General features: G+C 43.7%; 2 protein-coding genes across 3 annotated transcripts; both read left to right on the top strand.

The window, feature by feature from the left end:
- The first annotated feature begins 5488 nt into the window (after window positions 1–5488).
- LOC123131414 (disease resistance protein RGA5-like) lies at window positions 5489–8025 on the top strand. Its single transcript, XM_044551099.1, has 3 exons — window positions 5489–5684; window positions 6044–6912; window positions 7248–8025. The coding sequence occupies exons 2-3, from the start codon at window positions 6122–6124 to the stop codon at window positions 7906–7908; spliced, it is 1452 nt and encodes a 483-aa protein (XP_044407034.1). The 5' UTR covers window positions 5489–5684; window positions 6044–6121; the 3' UTR covers window positions 7909–8025.
- Window positions 8026–10032, top strand: LOC123131413 (disease resistance protein RGA5-like). Of its 2 annotated transcripts, XM_044551097.1 has the most exons (2): window positions 8026–8440; window positions 8523–10032. In XM_044551097.1, the coding sequence occupies exon 2, from the start codon at window positions 8675–8677 to the stop codon at window positions 9860–9862; it is 1188 nt and encodes a 395-aa protein (XP_044407032.1). In that variant the 5' UTR covers window positions 8026–8440; window positions 8523–8674; the 3' UTR covers window positions 9863–10032. The 2 variants fall into 2 exon arrangements, with proteins under 2 accessions (XP_044407032.1, XP_044407031.1); XM_044551096.1 differs by having other exon boundaries at window positions 8026–10032.
- The last annotated feature ends 2584 nt before the right edge of the window (window positions 10033–12616 follow it).

The raw sequence follows: 12616 nt of genomic DNA, 5'->3' as shown, positions 1-12616 counted from the left end.
CTACTTATTTGCTTTACTGTGATGCGATGATAAATTCCGCATGTGCGACGATAAATTCCGCACTTAGATCATTTTGCAGACGTCCATTTTTCATTATGCATGTCATTATCTTCACATACTTTTCATGCATGATGAATTGTCATCATAAGTTGAAGAGGATCTCCACAAGTATAACCTGCCATGTGCATTTGCATTCCAAAAGCAAATTACTTATATGCACATCTTCAGGGGGAGCCCTTGCAACTTATGAAGACAATCCCCTATCCTTTATAATTTCACATATTATATTCCCCGTTGAAAACTTCAACTAGTTTGTCATCAATCACCAAAAAGGGGGAGATTGTAAGTGCATCTAGTGCCACCCCTAGTTGGTTTTGGAGTATTGACGTCAAACCTAGTTGAGGGACTAATGTGTTTGTGAGAATTGTAGGATAACACAGGTAGAAGTCCCTCATTGATTCGGTTTTCCCACCAGAGATGACCCCTAAAAATGTAAGAAGAGATTGAAGACAAAGGTGGTATGTGAAGACATTCACATTGAAGACGATGATAAGAGAACACATTCACATTGAAGACTATGACAAGAGAAGACATCGCATGAAGACTATGAAGCGCGAAGACTTAGTTCTTTCGTCGTTCTTTTTCTTCTTTGTTGAGTCATAGGAACCACCGTACTGTTAAGTGGGGTCCAAGAGAACCAGTCAGAATGACTGAAGTGATGCTTAACCAAAATCCTATGTCTTCGAGTGAAGACTATGAAAGCAAATCTTGTCCAGAGTTGGATAAGTCAGCTTTGCTTGTAGCCCAAGTAAAGTTGCCGTGTGTGTTTGAAATCTGACCGTTGGAACACGTGTCAGTTCCTTAGTGACCCAGGATCATTTCGGAAAAATTAGGTCGGGTTGCCTAGTGGCTATAAATAGCACACCCCCTACAACCATAAACGGTTGGCTGCTCAAAGTTAGAGTATGGCTTTTGTCGTTTGAGAGCAACCCACCTCGAAGCCTTTGAGAGAGAATTCCTTGCGAGGATAAAGCCCTAAACACCCAGAGCCAAAGAGTGTTAGGCATCACTTAAGTCTTCCTGTCTGTGTGATCTGAAGACTTATTACACTTGAGGACTGTGAATCCTCCAGCCGGTTAGACGTCGCGTTCTGAGCATCCAAGAGTCATTGTGTATCGCCGATGAACGAAGTCTGTGAAGGTTTGAAAGTCTACCTTGAAGACTTACCAGAGTGATTGGGCGAGGACTGGGTGTCCTTAGCTCAAGGCGAATAAGGTGAAGACGAGGTCTTCTGAGTTGAATCTCAGCCTCCCCAACCAGACGTACAGTTGTCACAGCAACTGGAACTGGTCCAACAAATCATTGTCTTCAACGAGTCACTGGTTTCATCATTCCCTTCCCTTTGCTTACTGATGTTCCTTGTGAAGTCATTGTATGATTGCATTAGCTTTTGTCTTCACTGAGTGACTACTTGTTCTGATTGGCTTCACAATATCTTCCTACCTGATCTTACTACCTAGCTGCTATTAGTCATTATGTTTTCACTTCATTGAATACTTGACTATGGTTTGTCTAGTGTAGTCTAGCTTTCGCTGCATGGTAATAGGTTTATTTCTATCGTTTGTCTTCGAAACTTCCATGTTTTAAAGACTTTCATAAAAATCGCCTATTCACTCCCCCTCTAGTCGGTCACTAGCACTTTCAATGTCAACCATGCGATATATCAGTAGCCAATGTTGCATGTAAGAAATAGTAGTTATAGCTTGGTCCATATTGATAGCCGTTCAATCAAAATCAAGATCGAAACGTGCGCGGCCTGTGTCATGTAGGTTCGGTGGCGCGATGACTTGAGGACTCTTGGCAAACATGAAAACTCGATGATACCTGAAGACCACAACACACGGCGTGTGTGTACTGGCATTGATGCCATATGCCACCCCTTCGCCTATGCGGTGTGTTAGTCCAATGGTCGCTTCATGAAGAGGCTATTGGGATGGATGTGATTAGAGTGTGCAGGTATGCACCATCGGTTTCACAACTCTTTTACCCATGGTTCTCTAATTCTCATGAAGTTGGATATGATTAATGTCGCGTCATTATGACATGTTCTTGATGCCCAGTATATTAACTTGGGTTAAATGGTGGTGTTGCTAAATCCCTTATTTTACTCAACCCCAATAATGCCAATGTTGATACAAGAGCTGACATCTGCAGGGAGCTTCATATACAGAATGGTAGATGGCGATGAAAGTGACTGCTTTAAGGATTGTTTGTCGGAGGAAAATAGATAGATACCGCTCAAAGTTGCAGCTCAATCTATATTGAGTTATGCAATGTTAGTGTTTATGCAGTTAAAAGAGGTGTCTAGGTTATGTTTTTTTAACACAATACAGGCGCAGACGCAAGCGCTCATATATACACGTATATATTCACCCCTTTGAACGCGCGCACACACACCCTACCTTTATGAGCATTTCCGAGAGACCGAGTTAGTATATCATCTTGAGACTTTATGGAAAAGTCTTCTCCCACTGAATGGGCATCGACGAAAATCCTGAAATAAACCCAGGATAAATGCGAGCATCAGAATTTAAATCCTGATGTGTTGGGGATAACATTGTTCTCCTAACCATCCAACCACATGACGGTTCACATTTATATTGGCTATGTTAGCAAAATAAGTTTGGCTCATATGCGAGGACAAAAATGCTAAAGTCACAAATAAATCCTACAGATAAAATCTAGGAACTTCTACCTGCCGCACTTAACCTCGCCCTGCCCTGAATTTACTGTGCCCCTTCCCCCTATTTTGAGCCAAAAATTGGCACGACAGTTTGTAAAACTAATTCCATAGGTGTTTGGTTCGACTCTTTTGAACCGTTATCCGATTATACTGTGTTAACTGATTCCTGTAAAACGTGTTTGCTTAGCTGGGCCTGTAAACACATACTGCGTTAATAGATAACAGCTCAAGTCAACTTTTTTTCCACCCAACCCCCACCGTTAACATCTCTACTTTTAATGAAGCAGTTGGTAGTATCGCTTTCAGGTTTTTTTTCATCCCACCACTTTCGTCCGGTTTTTTTTTGTAGGTTAATCGTCGTAGATTTTTTTCGTCGTCTCCCCCACTTCATCGGTTTAATTTCACTTCACCCTCTCACACAACGAAAAAAACTGAACAGATCAGAACTTTCCATACTGACGTAAATTATTTAGTAATGTCTTTATGTAAAAAAAATCAATCACAATCAATCTCTAAAGATCAAATCTAAATTAATTAATCTTCATAACGTTTGTTTCCTTTCAAATCACGTCCATAACTTTTCTTCTTTGTTTGGGCAGAAACTGTTTGGTAGCAGAGATTAGAAAGCTTCCTATGAGTATAGTAATAGGAAGTATTCTCTTTCTTGATGATTCGTTTCCATGCATGATGATAGTAAATTAGGCCAACATTCACCACTATTTATCAACGTCATCAATCGTATCCATTCCTACCAGTTTTAAGGGAATCTGCTCGCTATGTCTTTTTTAAGGGGATCCGCTCGCTAAGTCGTCGTCGCACGTTATTTTCACAAGCAATTCCCCTAAAAAAGGCGTGGGTATTGGTAGTTGAACGCCCGCTAGGTTTTCCGACTGTCCCATCCTCGCGCTGTGCCGCCGCCACCAGCCGAATTTCCAGCCGCCCGAGCCCGTTAACTTCGCCAGCCATCGGGTCGACTGCCCCCGCCCCAAACCCCCATCCCCGAGCACTAGCTATCGCCGTGTCGCCGCCCAAGCTCCACGCCACCGGGAACGAATCAAGCGCCGTCCCGACACCGCCGTCGCCGGCCCAGCACCTCCAGCCTTGCATGGACAGCTTCAATGTGCAGTCTCCCTTGCTGCCTCACCTTCTGCCAGCGCATCCAGCGGCGGGGTTGGACACGTGCGTGCTTGCTAGCTTGCTCTCCGTGCGTACGTACTTGCTCTGCGTGCGTCGCACCGGCCAATGCGCATGATGCGTGTGTGCCTGCTTTTCTGTATGTGTATGCCAGCGTGATGCGTGTGTGCGTTGCTGTGTGTGTATGATATAGATGGTCCAAGTGTGTGCATGTTGTGCTCTGCTCTCTGCTGATCTATGTGTTGGTGCTCCTGCTATATGTTCATGCCATACAAATGAAATTTTTGTTAATCTTCTGACATGTTGAGTTGGTTCTCTCTGTCTTCTGAGGGGGTGAATGCAAAGCAGTCTATTAAGCCAGGCACTATTGCTGAGCTAAATTGACAAAAAAATATTGATAGCCATAGTTGTAGTTTAAGTAGTAGCGAGTTGTCTAATATGTATAAAGAGCCCGTTGCAACTGAGCCCGTTGCTAAATTGACAAAAAAGATCGCCAATGTCACTTGATATGTATGAGAATATTAAATGTATTATTAACATGATTAATATTAAATTTTAAAATTAACGTGGCCTCATTACAACGTACGGACGTTCTTCTAGTATTGCTTGTGTTACCAGCGGCAGCTACGACAGACCAGCGAACCGACGGCCCCGATCCCCTCCGATTCTGGTCTTCTTCGTCGAGTCGCAGCGGCGGCAGTGGAGGCCCTGATCCCCCCTCCCCCGCCCCTCGACTTCCTCGTCGTCACGACCAGAGCATACACCAGGAGGAGTGGCAGCGCCGACGTGTGGGTCTTTGTGAATCTCTTTATCGATCGGGAGGCAACCACACGAATCCAGCTCCTCCATCGTTTCGGCTGCGGTAGTAGAACTAGAACCGATGGCTGTGCTTAACCGAGAGGGGAAGGGACGCCGCCGAGGAGAAACTGCTGCTTGTGAGAGCCGCGTCTGGCGCCGTGGGGGCCTTGAGCGAGGAGCGCCGCGTACAACGTCTCCTGCCGGCTGGCTGGGCGTGGGATGGTGTATTTGCATCGTACGTACTCTCTGAACCAAACGTCATTCTGCATTTCCATACCGTTACCTTCGTGAACCAAACTAAATCAGTTTTCATCCATTCCGTTTGCGATGACGGTGCATCCTCAAACCGTTACCGTTACCACTACAATTTTCAGTTTTGCTAAGTCCCGGTCGACTGAGATTCCTTTGATATTGCATGAAGATTCATTTTTTTTCTTTCTTTTCAGTTTTTCCTTTCTACTTGTTATATACCATGTACATTATTTGACTGAGACCTAGCCACACCCTATAATTTTTGCAACCAAACACTTCCAAGATGCATATGTAGTTGTAGCATTAACAAGATTCGTGCAGCTCCGGCAGGAAGGGTCGAGCAAGCATATGTGCATCTAGCTAGCGGTGCTTTTCATTGAGCACCACACCAGAACCCCTTCAGTTTTTAATTCTTTTGGTAATATATATATTTTCACCCAAGACAAAGACCGGGCCACTTGTCGACCATTCGCTTGGGGTTTAGGCCTTTAGGGCCTCTTTCATATAACAGTGTCTAGTGGTCTGGGGTTTAGGGCCTGCACATGCGTGCGCGTGCAGCAGCGTGGTTACACCCAACTCTCCTTCTCCAATGCACATTTTCTTTGCTCCTTCCACACCGCAGCTCACAGTACCTAGCTTGCCTTCATTTCCTGTCTCTGCTTCTTCTCCCCATTGCAATGCTCTCCGGGTAGCCAGCTCGTCGTGATCCGGATGGGCCGGCGCCCGTGGCGCCGGTGACTGCGACGGAGGCATGGAGGTATGTACATGTGCTACTAGATCTGTGATGCAACTCTCTCCGGGTAGCTTCTGATGATCTGATCCTACGTATGTTTGCTCATCTAGGACTTGGGGTAACTAGATCTGCGATGATGGATGATGCTCAGCATGTTATTTTCATAATTTGTCCATCATACACATCAGTAGATGATTTTCCAAGCTAATAGCAAAAGATGTAAACTTAGTCATATACATTCAAAGTTACACGACATGCATGAACATAATTTGGTTTCTCACAAGGAAAAAAAGTTGTTTTGTTCTTTGCTCAAATTGTCTGGCCTGACTGGTCTAGTTAAGTTACATGGGGATTCCATTTTCTAAATTATATTAATATTGCAGGTTAATAACTAAGAAGCGGATCAGATCTGGAGTAAGAGGTTTTTTTTCCGGTGCTGAAGCAAAGAACTACAGCAAGATATGGCAACTGCAATAGCGGTGGGTGTTTCTACCGGTGCCATGAAACCTGTTCTTGAAAAGCTGGCCACTCTTATGGGAGGCGAGTTCTCCAAGATGAAAAACGTGCGGAAGGGTGTACAATTTCTCAGTGATGAGCTTACAAGCATGAAAGATCTTCTTGAGAAGCTTGCACTTGTGGACGAGCTAGATCCACAAACCAAGAGGTGGAGAGACAATGTAAGCGAGATGTCTTTTGACATTGAGAACATTATTGATGACTTCGGGCAAAAATTTGTGGAGAAAAATGAAAAGGAAGGGCTTGCCAAGAAGACTGTTCGGTTTCTCAAAACTTTGAGAGCCCGTTACCAGATTGCTGGCCAGATTGAAAGGATCAGGAAACTAGTGCTTGAAACTACTGCCAGACGCAACAGGTATATGTTCAATACTCCACCACCAAAGGATGTGACCATTGACCCACGAGTGGCCATACTCCAAAAAGATGCAGCTAACCTTGTTGGTTTGAAAGTGCAAACCGATGAGCTCGTCGATTGGCTAAATGACGAGGAGACACATTTGAAGGTGGTATCCATTGTGGGATTTGGAGGCCTGGGCAAAACAACACTCGCCAACGAGATATACCGTCAACCCGATGGAGGATTTGAATGTTGTGCACTTGTCCCAGTGACGCAAAAGCATAACATCCCAAAACTTCTCCGTAGTTTACTAGCTGAACTTGGGAGTGGAGCATGTTCTCTTGATTGTGATGTAAATGTTCTTGTCAACAAACTGAAAGAATATCTACAAAAAAAGAGGTACTTATTTTAGTTGCTATACTTTGTTTGTGGTGTCCTTTCTCTGTTGCACGAGCAAACACTCTGGAGAAAATCAGTAGATGGTCCGTAAGAAACACAAACAAGAAAAAAAATATGAACAGAAATACGCATTTAGGTATTTATTAAACATGCGTGGTAGATTATCTTAATTTAGTTTTTTGTTAGGTTTCATATGGATAGACTACATTTCTTAGGCAATAATAGCAAAGTCATGAATTATGATCCCCCCTCCCCACAAAATAAATAAATTTAGTTATCTTTTTCATTATAAAACTAATCCACTTGACTTAACACTATGTTTTACTCTCTGGCAGGTACTTGATTGTAATTGATGATCTATGGGAGGTACCACCATGGGATATTATTAAAGGTGCTTTCCCAGATAATGGCCTTGGGAGCAGAGTAATAACAACCACAAGAATACGTGATGTGGCTGAGGCATGCTGCTCCCATCCTCGTGATTATATTTTGGAAATGAAGCCACTTAGCGACGAAGACTCAAGAAGACTGTTCTTTAATAGGATATGTAAATCTGAAGAAACTTACCCTCGCCAGTTTTGGGATATTTCTACTGAAATTCTCAAAAAATGTGATGGTATGCCACTTGCTATTATTACCATATCAGGCATGCTAGCAAGTGAACGCTTCAACCAAGAGCGTTGGGAAGATATAAGGAATTCTCTAGGTTCGGGAACAAATTTCAAGTTGGAAGGGATGAGGAAAATATTAGATCTCAGCTACAAGAACCTTCGTCCTCATCTCAAGACATGTTTGTTGTATTTTGGTATGTATCCCGAGGACTTCAATATACAGAGGCATCATTTGGAACTTCAATGGATTGGCGAAGGCTTTATTAGTAGGGTTTTTATCATTTCTGCCACTAGTTGTGTCCCACTACTCAGTTTTGTCATTAGAAATTACAACTACTCAAAAATGCCATCGATTCGTGAGATGCTTGCTCAAAAATGCCATTAGATATCTCAAAAATGCCATCATTCCGTTAGATGTTTGCTCAAAAATGCCATTAGACACTACTATTTTCACGTCAAACCCGTCGACCATGTTATATGACAAAAATAAGCCTAGACCCACATGTCAGTTCTCTCTATCTCACAATGATAAGTGTGGCCCCACTTGTCAGGAGTAACCAAGCGAATAATTTTACAGGAAAATAAGAACGTTGTTGGGAACAAGTGGACCCCACACTTTATTGTAGTGAGATAGAGGGAGAGCTGGCATGTTGGTTCATAGGTATTTATGTCATTATAACATGGCAAAAGAGATTTGAGATCACAATAATGGTGTCCAGTGGCATTTTTGTGCATGTGTCTAACGAAGCAATGGCATTTTTGAGCAGTTGAAATTCCTAGTGGCAAAACTAAGTAGTGAGACACAACCGGTGGCATAAATGATAAAAACCCTTATTAGTAAAGAGAATGGAGAACATGTGGAGGAGGTTGCAAGTAGTTATTTCAACGAGCTTGTCAACAGGAGCCTTATTCAACCTGTAAGATTTGACAACTGTGGATTGGTGACACATTGCAAAGTTCATGATATGATGCGTGATCTTATCTTGTATAAATGTGCAGAAGAGAATTTTCTCACCATAGTGGATGACCCTCAAGCCATCACAAAACTGGATAACAAGGTTCGTCGACTGTCTCTCCACCTGCATGACGATTGTGAAACTGATCGAACAAAGTTATGGGGTAACATTAGTCTGTCCCAAGTTCGGACTTTTATGACCTTTACTTATTGTGAGGATATGCCTCCTCTGTCACTGTTCAAATTCCTTCGAGTTCTGCATATTGAACATTATGGAGTTAATAGAGTTGACTTGACTGGACTGCCTAACATGCACCAGCTGAGATATTTAGCGGTTCATGATGGTTGGGATGTCGAGCTACCAACACAGATCACAGGGCTACGACACTTGGAAACATTTGATGTATATGAAAATGTCCGTCATCCATTCGACATAGTTCATCTACCATGCCTGATGTTCTTGAATGTGAGTTGGTATGCCGCTCGAACACCTTATGGCATTGGTAACATGAAGTCCCTGCGATATGTAGAAGATTTCAATTTGATGGACAACTCAATAGATAACATCGAGAGTCTTGGAGAGCTAGCCAGTCTGAGAGTTATATCAGTATACGGCTACCGGCCTTATGCGGCCAGCATGAATAGACGCATGGATGCTCTGTGCTCTTCTTTGGGGAAAGTCGGTATCAGCTTGGAGTACCTGGGTTTGTATATCGAAGGCTGCGTGGATGCCTTGATGGACTTGTCACCTCCTCCTCGCCGCCTTGAGAGACTCTGGATGGGTGATAGGATAAAAGATTACATTGATGGGGAACTTGATCCTCCCGATTGGCCGGCAGAACTGGGCAGCTCCTTTTTCTCGGGCCATGGTTGGAATGCAGATGCGGATGAGTGCTGCTTCTTTTCCAGGGTCCCTAATTGGATGGGGGAACTCAGTAACCTCAAAGAACTGGAAATCAATGTCATCAAGCCTGATGTTGGCATTCTGGCAGAATTGCCTGCCCTCACTTTGCTCAGAATATACATCATCCAAGGATTAAGAGAATTCTTTGTCATCCACGCGAGAGAATTCCCTGTTCTAAAACATTTAGAACTCCGGTTGAGCAGCCCGTCGTACCTGGCCTTCCAGGCTGGTGCAATGCCCAAGCTCCAGTGGCTCAGGCTGCAGTTCAGCAGTGTAGGGTGTCACCAGAACGCGCGTGGACCAGCCGGCATGCAGCACTTGTCAGCGCTTGAAGATTTTTTCGCAATAAGTAACAGCGACTACCGTGCTACGGAGTATGAAAAGACATGTGCCGAGTCTGCCTTGAAGGGTGCTATCAAGTTGCATCCCAAGCATCCTCGCCTTCACATCAACAGTTCGTATGATCATTATTTTAAGTAGGTGTCTTTACCGTCTGATGATTCTGGTGGCACGGCGGCGCCTCTGAACCGGGGTGCTGACGGCATCTGATGATGACTCCTATTCCATGTGCTACCAATACCATACCCCCGTCAACTCAAGTCTGAGCCGTTGTTGGAGAAGAACTCAGCAGTATGCAGCAGTTTGCAATCAGCCTCTGCATTGTATCGTTTCTTATTTCAGTGTGTTTATTTTCCAATATTTTTTTTATCAAACTGCTGTTTGTGTAATAAACTGAATGTTTTCTCTTTGTGTAATAAACAAACTGGATGCCATCTTATCTGTTTGAAGTTTTCACCTTGGTCAAAGTACAATCTACAGGTGCAATTCGCTCATCAGTTCCGCTGTGGTTTTGCTCTGAGAATAATGCACTCACATCAGCTTGCTATACACGTACGTGTCTCAGCTGTTGCTTCACATTTCTTTTGTAACTCCATACCTTTTCCCCCACCAAAACCAAATCGCCTGCCCACTGCCAATCGGCCGAGATCATAGCTGGCCTTCCCCATGAAAGAAACAAGAACTAGCTATATTTGCCTATATCTATCTGTCACCACTCACCAGACGCATCACGCATGCATGTAACAGGAATCCTAATCCCAGAAATCATACTGAGAGATAAAATGAAAAGGCGAACCCCGCCGAGGTCCCCGCGAAATTAACATGCATATCAAGAGAGATGCAAAGGCATAGTTTAGATCGGGCCAGGATCATATTCAAAGTCATAAACATGGTTTCACAAATAACATGCATGCATGATTGGTCCGAATAGTCCAATCTAAAGTCAAAATAAGATGCTAACACCCTCACACCAAAGTAGAATTTCAAGCTAACACCTTCAACAAAGAAAAAAACGACCCACATACACCAACACTGCTAGATCTCGCATGAAGGCCAAATCGTGACTTTTCATCTGTCAATCATCCATGTCGTCACCGACCACTCATCCCTCTCACGCAGCCGGCCAAAGGAGCATTAGTTGGAAGAAAAGATGACATCACGTCTCTTCCGAGTGCTATCACATCACCAATCAAACTCATTGATTTTGCTAAAAAAATATATGTAATTTTAGTTGCACTCATAATCACTCCAAATACTCTCTCTGATCAGTTCTAGTTTAAATTTGAAGTAAAGTCATTATACTTGTTTTAGATTAGAAAGTACATTGTCTTGGATCTAACATCCGAAAAGATAAAAAAAGTATTCTCTCCATAAACAAATAAAACGTTTTAGATCATTAAGTAGCGACCTTAAACGCCAGCAGCCGCCTCCTCCTCCTCCTCCTCCAAAAAAGAAAGTTAGGGTTCATGCCTCCCGCCGGCGCCAACGTAGGTCCACCTCATCTTCGGTGGCCCTAGGGCCACGGAGGCGCGGTGGATCCTGGTAAGGGCCGGCGGGAGGGCTTCGTTTTTACTCGTGTTTTTCAATCTTGCTAGGGTTTGTGTCCTACTTAGGAAGGCGAGACGGCGGCGGCTTCCTAAAGATGGAATAAAGGTCTCGCCGCCTAGCCCCCGTTCTGCGGGTGCGTCTAGCATCATTGGTGGACGTGTGAAGGTGTGTCTCCGGCAGATCTATCTTTGATGGATTTGCTCGGATCTCGTCGTTGTTCGTCTACCTTCGTGTATCTTCGATTTGGATCCTTCCGGTCTATGTTATTTTTCATCGGCGACGGTTGCTGTTCTGGGGTGCTGGTCCTATGTGGCCTTAGCACGACGATTTTCCGGCTGTCTACTACAACAAGTTGTGCCCGACTCCGACGATGGAGGGGCGATGACGGCGGCGCGCCTTCGACTCGCTTCAGTGTTTGTAGTCGTCGCTAGGTGGTCTACGGATCTGAATGCAATTTTTATTTCTGGTGTTCGTCGTACTGCCATGATAATAACATTTATATCTATTGTAGATTTTGCTACATGGTATCAATCTCTACAAAATGAAATACTCCCAAAACTTCAATAAAGAGACTACAATTAGATTGGGGTGGCGATACTGTCACTTGTTCACCTGCACAAACTTAATTACCAATAAAAGTTTATAAAAGCCTCTTGAGTCGCCTATCTGAAAAGATGAGAAATCTTGAGCAACGAACATATACTTGTGTCTGGAAAGATCTCATAAAAGTGCAGGTTGTTGAATCACAAATTTTTCACTATAATACCAAAGAATTCTTTTAACTCCACACAGAATAATACCCATTGATAAAAAGGCTGGAATGGACATCTGCACAGGGCCTACTAATGACCGGGTACTAGAAAGAATCCCAACAAAGTCAGCTCATTTGTTCTATATATGGGGAGCTCAAACATCCCTACAATTGCCCATGGCGGACCAGCCGATAGCCCTGTTCTGCCAGTCGTCCACGTGGACATGCCCGATCCCATCTTCTCGACAAAAGGGTGAATTTTATTTTCATAAAATAAAACATCAAGAGGAAGCAAACACCATGAGCAGACATCCGACCTATGCATAAATAGATTGCACCAAAACACGTATACAAAAACACACCGACGGCTAGCGAAGTCATATAAAACCAAAACTATGTGTAGGCGAGGAAAAAAATCACAAGACGATCAGATCCTCGTTCGGCAAACTATAGCAATGATCATATCCGGGCCAACCATCTTGTGACACCACATAGACAACAACGTTCTTCAACAACAATAACTTCATTTTCTTGGCAAAAAGTATTATGACAGGCGTTAATACTCTGGACCATGGTTATATGCGGCGGGGAAGGAG

This window comes from Triticum aestivum, chromosome 6A (assembly GCF_018294505.1).
Source record: "Triticum aestivum cultivar Chinese Spring chromosome 6A, IWGSC CS RefSeq v2.1, whole genome shotgun sequence".
Classification (NCBI taxonomy): Eukaryota; Viridiplantae; Streptophyta; class Magnoliopsida; order Poales; family Poaceae; genus Triticum; species Triticum aestivum.
Note: the sequence above shows the minus strand (reverse complement) of the source record. Positions and strands in the feature narration are given on the sequence as shown.